Source organism: Pseudonaja textilis, chromosome 3 (assembly GCF_049901715.1).
Source record: "Pseudonaja textilis isolate UNSWEBS1 chromosome 3, rPseTex1.2, whole genome shotgun sequence".
In the NCBI taxonomy this organism is placed as follows: domain Eukaryota; kingdom Metazoa; phylum Chordata; class Lepidosauria; order Squamata; family Elapidae; genus Pseudonaja; species Pseudonaja textilis.
Window position 1 is genome coordinate 193,339,783 of NC_141992.1, and position 17,455 is coordinate 193,357,237.

The 17,455-nt window shown below is 45.6% G+C and overlaps 1 protein-coding gene across 1 annotated transcript in view; it reads right to left on the minus strand.

Moving 5' to 3' along the window:
- The window catches only part of FAM135B (family with sequence similarity 135 member B), a 173,861-nt gene that overhangs the window by 12,425 nt on the left and 143,981 nt on the right, over window positions 1-17,455 (minus strand). Inside the window, exons 12-15 of the mRNA XM_087931751.1 lie at window positions 15,278-15,432; window positions 9,952-11,902; window positions 8,677-8,843; window positions 7,625-7,716 (exon numbers count right to left, since the gene is read on the minus strand). Coding sequence (XP_087787877.1) covers window positions 7,625-7,716; window positions 8,677-8,843; window positions 9,952-11,902; window positions 15,278-15,432 — 2,365 coding nt within the window. The remainder of the gene's footprint in view (window positions 1-7,624; window positions 7,717-8,676; window positions 8,844-9,951; window positions 11,903-15,277; window positions 15,433-17,455) is intronic.

A 17,455-nucleotide genomic window follows, 5' to 3' on the forward strand; every position in this document is an offset into this window, starting at 1 on the left:
CCACAAAGTGGGAAAGCGCCAGCGCACCTTGGTCCAGGATCCACATTGACTTGGCGGGCCCGATTCACGGCAAAATGTTTTTGGTGGTCGTGGATTCTTACTCAAAGTGGATTGATGTGGCCCAACTATCTACGACCACCACACAAGCAGTTACCAAGGTGTTGACCCGCCTGTTCGTAACACACGGGTTACCGGACTCTATTGTTTCCGACAATGGCCCCCAGTTTGCCTCAGCCGAGTTCAGTTGTTTCGCTGCGAACCTGGGCATCCACCACATCTTCACGGCCCCCTTTCATCCTGCCAGCAACGGGTTGGCAGAGAGAGCCGTTAGGACCACTAAAGAAGCATTAGCAAGGTTCAGCAAGGAGGACTGGCACCACAGACTCTCCCGTTTCTTGCTGAGCCAGCACTCAACCCCATGCACAGTCACCAATAAATCACCGGCTGAACTCCTGATGGGTAGACGCCTGCGAACAGTGCTGGACAGGCTTCACCCTAATTACTGCCCTGACTCCCCCCTCGCTTCAACGTCGGGGGTTAGACATTTTGTCTTACAGGAACCTGTGTTCACGAGGAACTACGCTGGAGACCCCTTATGGATCCCAGGAGAGGTCGTGACCATCACCGGCCCCAGGTCGTACCGAGTCAGACTGGAGGATGGGCGTATCTGGAAAAGGCACCTGGACCAGCTACGGAGGCGCCACGGTACCTACACCAATGCTGACTCTTGGGCGCAGATCAGTCCAAGACCATTGCATCAACCACACATCAACGCCAGCACCGGTGACCCGACACCACCTCCAGCCGAGCCGGGGAGTCCAGACGTGGACCGTGACCGTCTTACGACCAACCAACCCGAATCAACAGACGAAGACGCATCTCCGTCGACCAGCCCTACGACTCCCGAGCCAACGAAGACCGATGAGCAAGTTCGCGATGTCCCACCGGTCCAACCTGCCACCACAGACTCCGAGTTACTTGACAACCCACCTGAATTGCGCCGTTCAGGGCGCCAGCACAGACAACCCGCCTATTTAAATGACTATGCGTGTTCGCATCTGGGGGGAAGGGGTGTTATGTCCCTGGAACTTGCAAGAGTTCCCACTCAGGTCCGCTCACGCTGTGGGGGCGTTTGCTGTCCCCCATTGGCTGGTTTCCCCCAGCAGCCGGCTATAAAAGCAGGCTGCGGGGTTCGACCAGTCGCTGTTCGCTGCGAGCCAGTCCCAGGCTTGGCAAGCACGTTCAGTCCTTTATTTCCTAAATAAAGTATTGTTGCATCCATGCCCTGGTTCAGCCTCTCATTGCTCAACTACAACAGGAACACTGCTACCAAGTTCCCCCAGTCCTTCTTTTCATTAAACATGCCCAATTCCTGCAACCATTCTTCATATATTTTATCCTCCATTTCCCTAATCATCTTTATTGCTCTTCTCTGCACTCCTTCCAGAGTCTCAACATCTTTAACTAACTGGAGGAAATGGGCAATTGAGATATGAAATATGAAAAATAAATAAGTATTCTGCTGGGCCTAAGAGCATATTTTCATCTTTAGAAATTGAACATCCTCATTTAAAGAAGACTGCTATCGTGTCAGCCTTAATCCTTTTCTTCTTCAGACTAGATGTTATGTCTTTGGAACTGGTTGGAGTCCCCAACCAGGTCCGCTGTTTGAGCGGGAGCACCAGCTGCTACCATTGGCTGGCACCGTTTGACAGCCGGCTATAAAAGACGGCTGTCGAGCAGTGCCAGCTCCGTTGCCGCCAGCTAGTCTGTCTAGTGAGAAGGCAGATGCGGCAACCCTTTATTCATTGCAATAAAGCCTTTTACATTGCACTCTGGTTTAGCCTCGTTCCTCCGCCGCACTATAACACTGGCGACGAGGGTGGGATTAGAGGCTACCAGTAGTGCGATTCCGAAGAGCTGAAGCCACCGATGCTCACAAAGAGCGCGAAATTCAAAAGCCCCCGGGTTTTGAGCTGTAGTCACTAGAGCGAAGTCACGGGCGCTGAAGCCGCAGCCACCGGCGCTCACAAAGGGCGTGAAATTCAAAAAGCCTCCGTAGCCGGAGAGACAGACACCGCCGGATAGCGCAGCCACAAGCGCTCTTCTAAGAGTGCGAATTTTGAATCAAGACTGAAGGGACGAGCCCTGCCGTTTCCAAAATGAATGCCAATCCGACATTCCCACCATTCAAGCCAGCCGAGGAAACGTGGGACTCATACAAAAATCGTTTCAGCTACTTCCTCGATGCCATCGGCTTAGCAGATGCTGCTGAGCACAGGAAAAAATCCTACTTCCTCAGCTACTGTGGGGCTGCGGTTTTTGACACCGCTACAGCACTAGTCGCCCCTCACGCTATCAGGAGCATTCCGTGGGATGAACTACAAGAGATCCTCTCCAACCACTACTCACCTAAGCCATCCCAAATAGCCAGGAGATATGCTTTCCAAACCAGAAAACAGGCTGAGGGAGAGTCAATTAATGAGTATGTGGCAGCTCTGAGGACAGCTGCCTTACAGTGTGGTTTCAGAGACTACCTAGAAGACTTGTTACTAGACCAGATCGTCTGTGGGGTTAGAGACCTTAGACTTCAAAGACGTTTGCTAGCAAAAAAGGACTTAAACCTAGCCTTAGCCGTGGAGGAAGCCCAAGCTGCTGAGCTCTCTGCCCAATCAGCAGCTGAAATTCAAGGAACTCCTGTAAAACCCAGCAGTTCCACCATCCATTCAGAGGAAGTTTTCATTGAAGAAGACCCCATAGACGCAACAGACATTAACCGCCTTAAGCAACAAAAGCCTTCACAGGTAGGAGCAGGGCAGAGAAACAACTTCGCCCCCAAGCAACCTCCCATTTGCCTAGCTTGCGGGGGCTCCCACTCTAGGGCAACCTGCAGGTTTAAGAACGCCATCTGCCTGAATTGTCAAAAGAAAGGCCACCTCACTAGAATCTGCCAAGCAGGGTGAACCTTTCCTCAAAGACCTCCACCACTTACCAATTTTCAAAGGCGAGTGGAGGATTGCTATACCTGCTACCACGCTAACCAAACTTCCCAGACTCCTAATAAAATCAGTATTTCTGTTTCTTTAGAAGGCAAGCCCTGCAGGATGGAAGTAGACACGGGATCTGCACTTTCAATCATCTCCTGGGAAACCCTAAAGAAGATTCATCCCAGATTTGCGAAGAAGAAGCTGCAGAGATGCCACCTGACACTATGGGACTACCAGGGCAAGAACATCCCTGTCCTCGGGAAAGGCAAGTTTTTAGTTCAATTCCAAGCCTTTAAAGGCCATTTGCCTTTGGTGGTTGTTAATGGTGCCCTCCCCAGTCTGTTGGGGCTAGATTGGTTCCCCTCCCTCGGCCTTAGTGTAACTGGGATCCATGCTGTCTCAACTTCTGACGTAGAAGCCCTATTCTCAGATTACTCTGATGTTTTTAGCAGCGAGCTGGGTTGTTATTCTGGCACCCCCATCTCCTTCTCTGTGGACCCCCAGGCTATCCCTCTTCGCCTTAAGCCACGCAGAGTACCTTTCGCCATCCATCCAAAGTTGGACTTAGAATTAGATAAGTTACTTAAGCAAGGGGTGTTAGAACCAACTGACTTTGCCAAGTGGGAGACCCCCATAGTCACCCCACTCAAGAAGGATGGCAGTTTAAGAATCTGCACAGACTATAAGACCACCCTCAATCGTTATCTACAGGCCAGCGCCTACCCTGTCCCCGTTATTCAACACCTGTTACACACCTTCGAACCCGGCACCATCTTTGCCAAATTAGATATGTCCCAGGCATACCAGCAGTTTCCTGTGGACGATCAGACAGCTGAGTTACAAACCATAGTCACACATAGAGGGGCATTCAAGTGCAAACGCCTCCAGTTCGGCGTAATTGTAGCCCCGGGTATATTCCAATCCCACATGGAAAGGATCCTCCAAGGTCTCCCAGGGGTTGTCCCTTACTTCAATGACATTTTAGTCTCAGCAATTGACAGACCCCAGCTCATACAGAGAGTCAGAGCAGTCCTAGAGAAGTTTAGGCAGCATGGCCTCAAACTTAAAAGGGAGAAGTGCGCCATCGCCACTAGACAAGTGGACTTTCTAGGGTATAGGATAGATGCCTCTGGCATTCACCCAGTCGAATCCAAAGTAAAGGCTATCCATGAGGGGCCTACACCAACTAACAAGACGGAGCTCCAAGCCTTTCTGGGGCTACTAAACTTTTACGCCTCATTTCTCCCGCACAAAGCGTCTGTTGCTGAACCCTTACACAGACTGTTAGACAAAGAATCCCCCTGGCATTGGGGACCCAAGGAAGCCCATGCCTTCAAGTCAGTCAAATCCTTACTCACATCTGATGCAGTTTTAATCCAATTTGATCAAAGACTTCCCCTGGTCCTAGCTGCTGATGCATCCCCCTTTGGGATTGGGGCTGTTCTGAGCCACAGGCTTCCCAACGGTTCCGAGGCACCAATCGCTTTCTTCTCTAGGACTTTCTCTACTACAGAAAGGAACTACAGCCAAATTGATAAGGAGGCCTTGGCTGCAGTAGCTGCAGTAAAAAAGTTTCATGAATTTTTGTTTGGACACCATTTTGAACTTATAACTGACCACTAACCAATCCTGGGGCTGTTATCAGGGGATAAGCAAACCTCACAGGTACTATCACCTAGAATGACCAGGTGGACTTTGTTCCTGGCCGCTTATTCATTCAAGTTGGTGCATCGCCCTGGAAAAAACTTGAGTCACGCCGATGCCCTTAGTCGCTGCCCCCTACCAGTCCCAGTCAAAGACCCAGCACCTGTTCATGCCATTTTTGAAGTTAACGAACTTAAATTGCCGGTTACAGCCGAGGACATTGCTGCGCACTCAAAAAAAGACAGAATAATTGCCCAAGTTATGGACTGGGTGGGAAGGGGGTGGCCGGAAACACAATACACCACTGACTTTGCTCCTTTCAAAACCTGTAAGCAAGAATTGTCGAAACTACAAGGATGTCTGCTGTGGGGGACAAGGGTAGTCATTCCAGCCACTCTTCGTGTACCCATCCTGAAAGTACTTCACGAGGGCCACCCGGGCATCGTAAGGATGAAGGCTCTGGCCCGCAGCTACGTATGGTGGCCCGGCATGGATGCCCAAATCTCCAACTGGGTAAGCTCATGCCAACCTTGCCAAGAAACCAGGGCTGCCCCACCAGCAGCCACGCCTACCAAGTGGGAGAGTGCTAGTGGCCCTTGGTCTCGCCTGCACATCGACCTGGCTGGACCAGTACATGGCAGGACCTTCTTGGTTGTAGTAGACTCTTATTCCAAGTGGATAGACTTGGCCCTACTACCCTCGACAACCACTCAAGCAATCGTTAAGGCTCTGACCCGTTTCTTCGTTACCCATGGGCTCCCTGACACGCTGGTGTCTGACAATGGCCCCCAGTTCACGTCATGTGAGTTTAGCATGTACGTTGCCAACTTGGGCATCAGACACATCCTTACAGCCCCCTTTTACCCCACTAGCAACGGAATGGCTGAGAGGGCAGTCAGGTCAGCGAAAGAGGCACTTGCCAGGTTTGGCCAGGAAAACTGGCATTCCAAACTGTCACGTTACCTCCTGAGCCAGCTTTCGATGCCATGCACCGCTACAAATAAATCCCCTGCCAAACTCTTGATGGGGAGACGCCTTAGGACCACCCTGGACAGGTTGCACCCCCACTACTGCCCAGACACCCCTTTAGGATCTGACAGTTTGGTCAGGGACTTTGCCTTGCACGACCTGGTGTACGCCAGGAATTATGCAGGGGATCCTCTGTGGGTACCAGGTCAAGTTGTGTCAGTCACAGGTCCTAGATCCTACAGGGTCCTCCTGGAAGATGGACGCCTGTGGCGTAGACACGTGGACCAGCTCCGAAGGCGATGGAGAAGCACAACTGATACCAACCCAACCCAACCCAACCTCCTAGCACCGAGGACTCCCTGCCGGTACCAGCCTACCCAGTCGGGAGCTCCCTGCATAATCCGAGCTACCCCATCGACCAGGAGACTTTGCTGGAGGGTCCGAGCTGTCAACAAGGGACACCGAGCCATCAGCCAAGCAAACCAGCCTGCCAGCCGGACCAAGCGACTCCCCAAGGTCAGCCCGAACACGGAGACTTACCTAATTCACAGAGCACCACACCAGACCGAACCCACTTCCCAACAACCTCCGAGATGATGCCTGGGGGCAAGGACTTGACGCCATCCAGCAGCTTGCCCGGTTTGCGACGTTCTGGCCGCCAGCGCAGACAACCAAGTTACCTGAAGGACTACGCATGCTCCCAGCTGGGGGAAAGGAGTGTTATGTCTTTGGAACTGGTTGGAGTCCCCAACCAGGTCCGCTGTTTGAGCGGGAGCACCAGCCGCTTCCATTGGCTGGCACCGTTTGACAGCCGGCTATAAAAGACGGCTGTCGAGCAGTGCCAGCTCCATTGCCGCCAGCTAGTCTGTCTAGTGAGAAGGCAGACGCGGCAACCCTTTATTCATTGCAATAAAGCCTTTTACATTGCACTCTGGTTTAGCCTCGTTCCTCCACCGCACTATAACACTAGACACACCCAGTTCTCACAACCGTTCTTTGTTCACTTTAGCCTCCAGTCCTTAATAACCTTGGACTTGGTAACATTCAAAAATCAGTTAAAAAACCTTCCATAGTGTATCTGATGTGAGAACCACCATTTAGGTTAACCCTTTAAAAATCAATGGGAGTAAGCAGCCCACAAATGCACGCATCATAAAATAAACTAAAGTTTCTTATGGTAAGAATATGCTGACTTCCTTTAGATGTGGGTGAGAATGGTCTCTATTATGTCACATGTGATAAGACTTTTCCAAGTGACAGCATCACGAGCTACTCTCACAATAAGAAGCAATGGGTGGAAATTAATCAAGGAGAGAAGCAATCTAGAACTAAGGAGAAATTTCTGAGTTATAACTTTATAAATTCTTGGGAGTTAATGAGAGATGATGACATCACATATCTGTTTAATTATAAAACAAATCACATGAGTTACAAATGGATATGAATAGGTATATTTTCATAGACCACTTTAGTATCTGTGAAGAAAATATAATTTTGTTTCTTTTTTAGTGTTTGGAGAGGTAAAAAAAAAATAGAGCTGGTTCTGATTGCTCTCAAAGGTACATTATTTTGGAGCATTTTAAAATTCTTTAGTGAAACCAGAATCTTGTTCTTCAAAATTGTATGAAAGAAATGGAATATTCTTGGTAGACGGTGCTGCTTATTAAGAATAGCTCATGAAATAAATTATGTTGCTACTGCCGTGTTAACAAAAAGCAATAAAAAGCACTTAGTCAAAGAATTAGGAAGGAGAAAATGCTTGTGAAATGACAGTAATGTTATTAATGCAAATATATTGAAGACATCCCCAAAACAGTCCAACAGAAATGAAGGAATAACAAATGTGAAATGTTTCAAAATGGAAACTAATACCATACTAATATTTTGCTTTTGCAGAAGTAATTTGTGACTTTTGTGGCAATGTCCATTCAATTCCACTTTTCACCCATACAAAACCCTTCTTTATAAGATGGAAATGCAGACATCAATTTTTCAAACAAACCACTGAAGGATGAATCAAATACCTGGTTCCGTTCTGACATTAGGAAGTCCAGTTTCCCTCCAGGGAGACCCAATTCAATGAAAGTTTTTACCAGCCGAAGATCTGCACTGTTACCTGGAAAACCAAAAAAGTAAAGATTTTGATCCAACTATCCTTTGGATACACCTTTGTGTCCCTCTGTGTCAGGGGTCTTCAAACTTGACAGCTTTAAGGCTTGTGGCCTTCAACTTCCAGAAGTCTTTTCAAGTCTGAAGACCCTTGCTCTATGTAGTCAAGATTGGAATCCTTACCATGCAGGGTGGAATGGTTGCTCTATTTATTGTATATCTAGTAGTTCATCCTTATGAAGGAAATGGAGAGGCAGTTTGGTGTTAAAGCAAGCTCTCTCTCTCTCTCTCTCTCCCTCCCTCCCTCCCTCTCCCTCTCCTTCTCTGGGTCTCTCTCCCTCCCACTCCTCCCCTAGGAAGGAGGCAATGACACACCATTTGGAAAACCATACCAAAAACGCTGCAAGGGATTTGTCCACACAGTTGCCAGGAGATGAAAATTGACTACAAGGAACCTCTCCCCGCTCCTCAGGAATTAAAGGAACAGGATTTACCAATTTTTGAACTGCAGTGGACTATGTGTGAAATGTTACGGGCATGCTCAAATAGCACAGGGTCAGCTTGCACATGAAGGGCCAGATGTAGAGAACAACAAGGCAGAGTTGGTGGGTGGCATTAAGTCGTTATGTTCCCATAAATGGTCTGAATCGAACTCATGTTGAATTCTATCGTCCCTTATCTGGTGCCAGTTTAATACTGAACTTTACTTAACTAGATTCTTGTGTGTAGGGTTGAGTAATAAATTGTCTGAACTGCAACTTAACATATGATCCTGACCATATGCATGGTCCTGACCTTCTGCCTGATGTGCCCCAATAGAAGCAAAGGACTTGGGAGGGAAGCAGTATGAACATCTCTCTTTCTCTCTCTCCCTCCCTCTCTTTCTCTCTCTGCCTCCCTCCCTCTAACACACACACACACACATGTTTGCGTGTGTCTGTGTGTGTCGGGTGGTCTTTTGCCTTACCATCTAGGCCATGGACACAGATCACAAGGTGAATCCCATCTTCCAAATTTTCTTCCTCTTCCTCTGGTGGAAAATATGGGATATCAGAAGCTAGTATGGATAAGTCACTGTACAGAAATCCTTCAATCTTCAGTTCCTTTTTAAACGTTTCTTTGGCCTGATAGAAACTGGAGAATACACCAATAAATCACAGGCTGAACAATCGGTAGGATGTAACTACTTCGACCATTTGGTTAATTACGATGGATATCTCAGTGGCGGAGAAGCAGGACTGATTTAGTTGTTCAAATCTGAGTGCAAACAGCATTCCTTAAATTCCCACATTTATGTGCCATATCAATTCAGCAATGTCAAGAAACACAGCTTATTTCTGCTCTTGTCTATGATAAATGGAGGCAAGTTATATAAAGGAACCCCACTACATTTAGGAAGGATACACTGCAGAGAACCCTGGAAAAACCACAAAAGATGAATGAGAGGCACAAGGGTGTAGTGATGTACCCACTGATGCTGCTAAGAAGCTTCTAAAGGGGCACCACCTATATGTTGCATTCCTATTCACATGGATCCTATGGAAAAATAACATGCTTGATGATCTCATGGTTAAAGATTTTTTTAATGTGTTTCACAACCAAGCTCAATGTTTCTATAAAACCATTGCAAAATAATACTTGAGGATTAGAATTTAGGAAATAGACTTTTCCTACCATTTTTTTTCAACAAGAGGAGGGAGGGAGGGAGGGAGGGAGGGAGGGAGGGAGGAAGGAAGGAAGGAAGGAAGGAAGGAAGGAAGGAAGGAAGGAGACGTGAGAGAAAAAGGAAGGAAAAGGGGTACTATATGTTTACATTTGATATCATCTTTAGATCTGTTACTGTGCAAATGTTCAGCATGTCAATATTTTTATCAAACATATATTCCTATGGAATATATGCCTTGATAGTCTCAAGGTTAAAGGATTTTTTTCCCTGTGTTTCACAACCAGGTGCAATGTTTCTATAAAACCATCACAAAATAATACTTGACTTTTCCTATCATTTTTTTTTCAACAAGAGGAGGGAGGGAGGGAGGGAAGAAGGAAGGAAGTGTAGAAAGTTAGCACAGAAGGGAGGAAGGAAGGAAGGAAGGAAGGAAGGAAGGAAGGAAGGAAGGAAGGAAGGAAGGAAGATACTACATGTTTACATTCTGTATCATCTTTACCACCTCAGGATCTTTACTGTGCAAATGTTCAGCATATCAACACTTTCATAAAACTTTTTTTTAAAGTCAATCCTTACTTGAGCATTTGTTCATTGTCTTCTTCTCCCACTTTACTAGATTCACAAGAGATGACCCCAAAGGACCCTACTGGTTGGTGAGTGATAGGAGAAGTGACCTGCTTGGACGACAAGACAGTCAGTGGAGGTGTCTCTTTGAGAACCGAAGAAAAGGGCAGACAGGTAGCCGTGCAAGAAACAGATAAATTAACTATCTCCATGGCCTTCTTACTCTCAAGTGCCAAGGTCTCTGGCACCGCAGAATGAAACCCCGTGCTATTTGCTACGATCTTGAGATCTCTTTTTTCCAGCTCAATGTTGCATGAGCCACACTCGGATCGGTTGTCCAGCTCAACTTTCTGTAAATGTGTGACTTCTCTACCACAGGTTACAGTGTTGCTGCTGACCAAAGAGCGGGGAGAGTTCCCCTTGGTGAAGTTCAATTCATAGGCCAAGTCCGTTGAGTCTGGATTGGTGTAGCAAAATTCCATCATCTCGTTTTCACAGTGGGAGAAGGCATAAACATCTGTGGCATGCAAATTGTGGTCATGGCTCAAGTTTGCATCTTCATGGTAGACATCCAGATTAGAAGCATTCATATCCAAATAATTATTGGCTGTTTCTAAACAGTGATCTTCTCTTCCCTCTGGCAACTGGTATTCCACCTGAGGTAGTGGTCCCCCTGTGGCCTCCAAATTACAGTCATTCTCAGGGAAGCTATTAACACTTCTTTGTAAGTGAGCAGTATTAGAATCAGATTTGGGGTGTTCCATCAAAGCACTGGGCAGCTGAGGTCTTCCATCTCGGCAGGCAGAAATATTTCCCACTGAGACCATTCTGGCATTTCCTATTTCCACATACTGCCCACCTGAGATGTTTTGGTCAGGTTCGGATGTATCCATGACTTCCGCAGGTTCCTCAGGACTGCTGATCTGAGGAGCAGAGATTGATTTGGTCAACTTGTTGGGCTCCACTTCTCTTTCTTCTTCCTCATAAGGCAAGGAGCTGATAGATGTAAGGGAGGCTTGTATGCCATTAGGCAGGCTGGTATTGCTTTCTGTGTGTCCGCCTTCTAGGGAATTCCGGTGGGCTGCATGCCTTTTGACAAGCTGGTGAAGGATCTCTCGATCTCCAGGCAACTCCAAAGCTTTGCTCTTTGCGTCAGACCAGGCCACCGAACTGGGTTCGCTTTCGATTCCCGAGTCTGAAATTATGGATGAAGATCTCTTCATAACCCCTGAGGTTGAGACCTCTTCATGCTTTTTCATGTTATGCTGCTTCAGAGGTGACTTTAACTCTTCAACAACTGTTTTGGGGTTTGTTGGAATGGAGTCGAAATTATGAGTCAGGCCAAATGCCCTCTGAGTTTTACTACATTGATCTACCAGTGTCTCAGTGAACACTGGTTTGTCAGAAGCAAGAGTAGATTTACAACAATCCCTTTGAGATGCTTGGCTCAAACAAATCCCATCCATGTGTTTAGGAGGTTCACAATTGCCAGCGTCACACTGAACATTCATAACAAGCATTGATTGATTCTGGTGAGCGGTCTTAAACACTGGGTCCATATCCAAATATGGCACCTCTGTGGCGAGCCTATTGTGGTTTTCTGTAAAACTCATTGGTCCCTTAAAGTTTTTTGAAGGATCTTTCAGGAGATCTGATGGCAAGCTAGATATAGCATTGCTTTCCAGGTCTTTCTGAGTGATGTAGGGCTGGATATTGCCATTCATTGTATATACCTGAGTCATGGACTGAACCTTGAAATTCTTGCCTGTACAGGAGTCACCTTTTGAATAGCCAAAAGGAAACATCAAATTTCTATTTATCCTATCAGTATGAATAACAAAAGGAATGCTGTCCTCCTTTGCTAAAGCAATATTGTTTGAGGAACGTTCTTCATTTCTGTCAAGGTCCACTTGTGAATTGTCCACTGCAGAAATCATGTAGTTTGACAAAATGTCTAACTGAACTGAAAAGGAAAGAAAAATGGAACCATTAGGCACCCATAATATGACAGCGACAGAGAAAATCTTAATACCAAGCCCAAATGAGATTACTATAAAGATGTGTCAACTCTGAAGCAAACCTGGCTGAAGCCATCTTGTGCTGCCTCATAGTTGCCATGAAGCCTGAGAGGGGGAAGGGAGGGGAGAAGTAGATAGCTCAGCTACAGTCAAAACCAAAAATTTTCCCTTGGGAACCAAGGTCATCATAACAGGTGGCTGTTGAAGGAGGAGAGGAGCCTGTCATCCCTCTTCATTGGACAAAGTGACTGGTGACACCTAAGAGGGTTTTTTTTTTTACTGTTTTAATTAGTGAAAGCTCTTAGAGTTGGTTTTCACTGGCTGTGCCAATATGATGTATCCAATAAACATGTTCTTTAAGAAGCCTACTGCCTCAGAGTTCTGTTTTCAATGGGTGTATTACTCGGAACCCTGACATTCGAATTTAGATGACCACCTTTCTCAGTCTAGTGATTTTTGGGTCTGACATTCACATGTCCAAATGTACTTCAGCAATCAATGTCAAATGAGCATAGATTAACTCCAAGATTAACACCAGACCATCAATCAAGAAGCAAAAAATACCCAGATCAAGGAACTGCCAAACAAGCTAACAGTAAACAGCCCAACCAAAGAACCCCTATAACCACTCCCACCAACACTGGCAGAGCAATATACTAGAATGCAAACTGAGAGCAAATCCCACTTCCTACTAGCACTGATGATGTTATCTAGTTTGGTAATGAAACTCCTGCAAGAAAACAAGCAAGCTCAGATAGCCCCAAGGACCATTCACTGCCATGTTGGCATACAAAAACTGTGAACTGCAACTCACAATTCCCCTCGTTGTGAGCCGTGCAAGCTTGAACTGGTATGAGTTGTATTTTAGCTTCTTTTTCCTTGGCTTACATACATGCTAAGCCTTCTTCAGTGTTCTGCAAGACGGCTAAGCCTTCTTTAATTTGTCCTGTTTCTCTTTGAAAAAAAAGATCAAACATCTGCATGTGCTCACTGAAGCAGGACTCAGGAGATGGACTCATTTCTGCCACTTGATCAAGTGAACTGGCCATGAAACTTTGTTCATGTCTCCTTCGCAATGTTTTGTGGATCATCAGATCATTCCTAGGAGGTATAAAAAAGTTCCAAGGAGACCCCTACCCCACTGTGAATGAGCAAGAGGTTGTGCGTCCAAAGGCACTTTCCTCAAATTAAAAGGTAGATGCAAGTTTGTGAACCCCTTCCTTACAAATTACAGAAAGAGGACATGATCAGATTAGCTCAGCCATGGACAGAAGATAATATGCCTATACTGTTTTGCACCAACTCAAGGAAGGTTGGGGAAGAATAGGGAAAGGATCAGCTTCAGAAGGAATTCCTGAGATGTACAAGGATACCACAGTCAATAAAGAGACTGCCAGCTGTTGAGTTTTGCAAGCATGGCTGTGCAAGAATACAGTTACAGTCCTAACAGTTTCATAGAAGGCAATTCCAGTTCATGAACGTTACTGGTCCCTGTACAACATATCTCTCTCTCTCTCTCTCTCTCTCTCTCTCTCTCTCCCTCCCTCCCTCCCTCCCTCCCCCCCTCCCTCTCTCTATCCCCCTCCCTCCCTCCCTCCCTCTCCCTCTCTGTCTCTCTCTCTCCCCCTCTGTCTTTTCCATCTGTCTGTCTGTCCATCCGTCCGTCCCTCTGACATTTTTCTCACTCTTTGTACAACTATCTTTAATTAAATGAAATTTGGAGATGTAAACCCACCCACCCCCCAAAAAACAACCTCAGGCATAAAAAACTAGATCCTATTCCAGGCCCTGTTGACTTTGAACTAAATATTGCTTCTTTTCCCGAGTGGAATAGTGTAATTGCACATAAACCATAATTGCACACACACAAAAAAAAAACCAAACTATAATTGCACCTAAAATCATAGTGCAGGAATACAAAAGAAAGCATCCTTGACAGATGGTCGTATAGCGTTCCCATAAACATATCCGGGGAATAGGATCTGGATAATTGCTTCCACTGTTGAGCATCTCTCACTCTTAAAAAAGAAAAAAATTCTTCCCAGTATTAACTTAGAATCTGCTTTCCTGTGACAAAAATCCACGGTTCCATGTCTAGGATGACCGAAAATCTCCTTGCTTCCTTTGGGCAGTGTTTTTCCTTTGTAATCATACACAAGATTCCCTGTCAGCTGTTGCCTTACGCTTGCTGTGCTTTGTCGTGAACTGTGGGGCAGGAGGGATGGAGAGTAGGATGCTTGGGGAAGCGAAAGTAAAGACGGCACCTCCTTGAGAAGCTGCCTCAAGGCCATCAAGCTGGAAGGAGGAGGGAGCCTCGTACCATTATGAAAATGCCTCACATGGATTTGATTGGTTACAGTGGGTTGGACAGCAAGAGGCAGTTAAGGGTGGGGAATAGAAGAGAGGGATCTTGGTGTGCAATTCTCAGCTCTGACTAACTATCAGGCTGCCCACAAGTTAAATCTCTAAACAGAAACGATTCTTGGCTCCATTTGTTGAGAAAAGTACAGTTTTATTAGAGATCAAGCAGCCTGACATTCCCTATAGACAGGTAGAACCAAGCACATTTCTCCATCAGTACAAATATATTTGTAGCTCAGGACTGAAATGAGGGGTTTCTGGTGCTCTCTGAGTTTGCTTGTTTTCTTGCAGATGTTTCATTACCCAAACTAGGTAACATCATCAATGCTAGTAAGGAGTGCTGTTTGTCAGTTTATATCCTGGTGACTTGCTTGTCTATGTGGGTGTGGGGAGGTCTTAGAGATTATTTTGTTGCGCTGTTTGATGTTGGCAGTTTCTTGACTGGAGAATTGCTTATTTGATATGTTGCTCTGAAGTTAACCTTGGAATTCAACTATGTTGATCTAGCTGCTGAGTCCTGGTGGATAGGTGCTGAAGTCTTTTTGTTTTCTTTTGGGCTGCTTGACTGCCTCTTTTGCATAGTCTATAGATGTTGCTAATGTCCATGGGTCTATTGATGGCTGATTTGTTAGAGTGCTAGGCTTCTAGAAGTTCCCTGGCATTTTTTGGACTTGGCCTGGTCTAGGATGGTCATATTTTTCCCAATTGAAACTATGGCTAAATCTGTTTATATGTTGTGAAACTAAAGAATTTTCATCATGTCTTCTGACCGTCAGACCGACTCTCCATCTCTCTCTCACACAATTGGCTTTCTTGTACACGTGGCTTGACAATTCAGTCTCACAAATAGCAGTTCTTAAGTAACTGCAGCATTTCACAGATCAAAACGGTTCATTCTGTTCATTCATTTTAACAGTGAAAGCTCCCAGAAATGAAAAGGAATTCCTACCCCTGCTCACCTTGATAAGGGAAATCAACATATCGGTCCTCAAAGATAATAGGTAGCGTGCTCCAGTCTCCATCAATGTCCAGGCATTCTACAGGAAGAGGTGGCATGCGGGTCAAATACTCAGAATATCGAACTTCGGTTGAAATCTGGTTGTGATGCTGGATGCTGTTGGGAAGGAGATGGAGAAAATCAAAATGTAGCTTTTCATCGTCATCAGTTTTTTGTTCCTTCTATTTTGGGGAGAGGAATATTTCCCTCTTCACCTATTAATAATCAATAATCCCATAGTTAATTGTTTCTGAAGATGACAGTTCTATTGGAAGTTAAGAAATGAGTAGAGAGTAACAGGGATGAAGTAATGAGATGAAAAAAAAGGACTTCACACTTTCAGTGGAAGCTCTGCCACCTTTTCCATGGAATGCACATAATTTAGGAACCAATTGTAGGAGAAGAACAGGCAAAGTCTGTGGTGGAATCAAGAGAAGAATCAGCCTAGAGTGTCCCAAAGGTCGTTTTCCAAGAGGCAACTGGATTTTCTTTGAAGACAATTTGCTTCTCATCCAAGAAACTTCTTCAGCTCTGCCTGGATAGTGGGGAATGGAAGGATTTGTCCTCTTTGCAGACAAAGCTGGTCGTTTCCATTCTTTTAGAGAGTTGTTGAGGCCACTTGGGGGTTTGTCTCTGTCCTCAGTGTCACCTGAGTGGTGGTAATGGATATGGAGTCTTCTTAGGACTGTTGAAATGACTGTGTTGTAGACTGGAGATAGATGATGTTATATTCCTTCCCCTCTTTTGAGAGAGAGCTGTTCAGTTTTGACATAGATGGCCTCTTTGACCAGCAGCTCTCTGTATCCAAAATGTGGGCTTTGCTGTCTTCAAAAGAGTGGGATTTGCCTTTTAAATGCAGATGGACTTCTGAATCTAGTCCTGATGGGTTTGTTCTCCCATGTTATGCCATGCCTTTATGAAGTGGTTGTTTTGTTTCCCCTATGTACAGATCTGACCATTATACTGCATATACTGCATATACCATATCTCTCAACAGAGAGGGGGGAGGGATGTGACATCATCTATCTCCAGTCTACAGTCCTTTCAACAGTTCCAAGAAGTCTCCATACTTATTTGCACTACTCAGGTGACCCTGACGACACAGATAAACCCCCAAGTGGCCTCAATGACTTTCTAAAAGAGTGCAAATGATCAGCAGTCTGCAAGGAGTATAAATCCTTCCATTCTCCAACATCCAGTCAGAGCTGAAGAAGGTTCTGGGATGAGAAGTGAAACGTCTTCAAAGGAAAACCAGAAAGTCCAGTTGCCTCTTGAAAAAAGCATCTTTGGGACAACCATGACTTGGATGACTGAGAATCTCCATAGACAGTCAACCTAGAGTTATTATGTTCCCACAAATGGTCCAACCTCTCTTTAATTCCGTTGACCCTTACCTAGCTCAAATTTAGTGCTGACTTTTAGTTGACCAAATTCTTGGCATGCACAATAAATCAGCCTAACTGGCATTTAATGTGTGGTCCTCTATTCTTATTGCCTGGTATCAATAGCTTAATTTAAAGCAGAGATAACTAATATTTGGGCTGGCTAAGCATTATGTTTAGTATTTTTGGAGGGGGGATGAAATGTAGATTAAAATGATTTTTCACTTGTTTTTGTTCTTTAAATATTACATCTAAGGCAGGGGTGTCAAACTCACATCATCACCGTGGCATTATGTGATGTATCAGGACTTTTTGCCCCTTTGCTAAACCAGGCATGGGCATGGCCAGTATATGATGGATCTGGTCCATGGGATGGGAGTTTGACAGTCCTGGTCTAAGGTAGGGTTTCAGAGCAATGTTTAAATAATGTCTACCCCAAATTGTAGAACATTTCAGGTTCAGCTATAAGGAGCTTCTCTTAAACCTTCGCTGTGTCCCTTCTTCAGTTTATTCTTATTAAATCAGACCAAATAGGTACCAATTGTGCAAAAGTTTCCAAAATTTCCTCACGTGTCCCATTAAACAATCAATGAATCTTATATTATAGAATGTGGAGCTTGGTGGTGACTATCTCAAGAGAAAGCCATCGAGAAAAGAAATACAAGTCTCTATAGCAGGCTTGTCCAACCCATGCCCGCGGGCCGCATGCAGCCCAGGTCGGCTCGTAATGCGGCCCAGTGCCCGCCCCAACCTTCGTG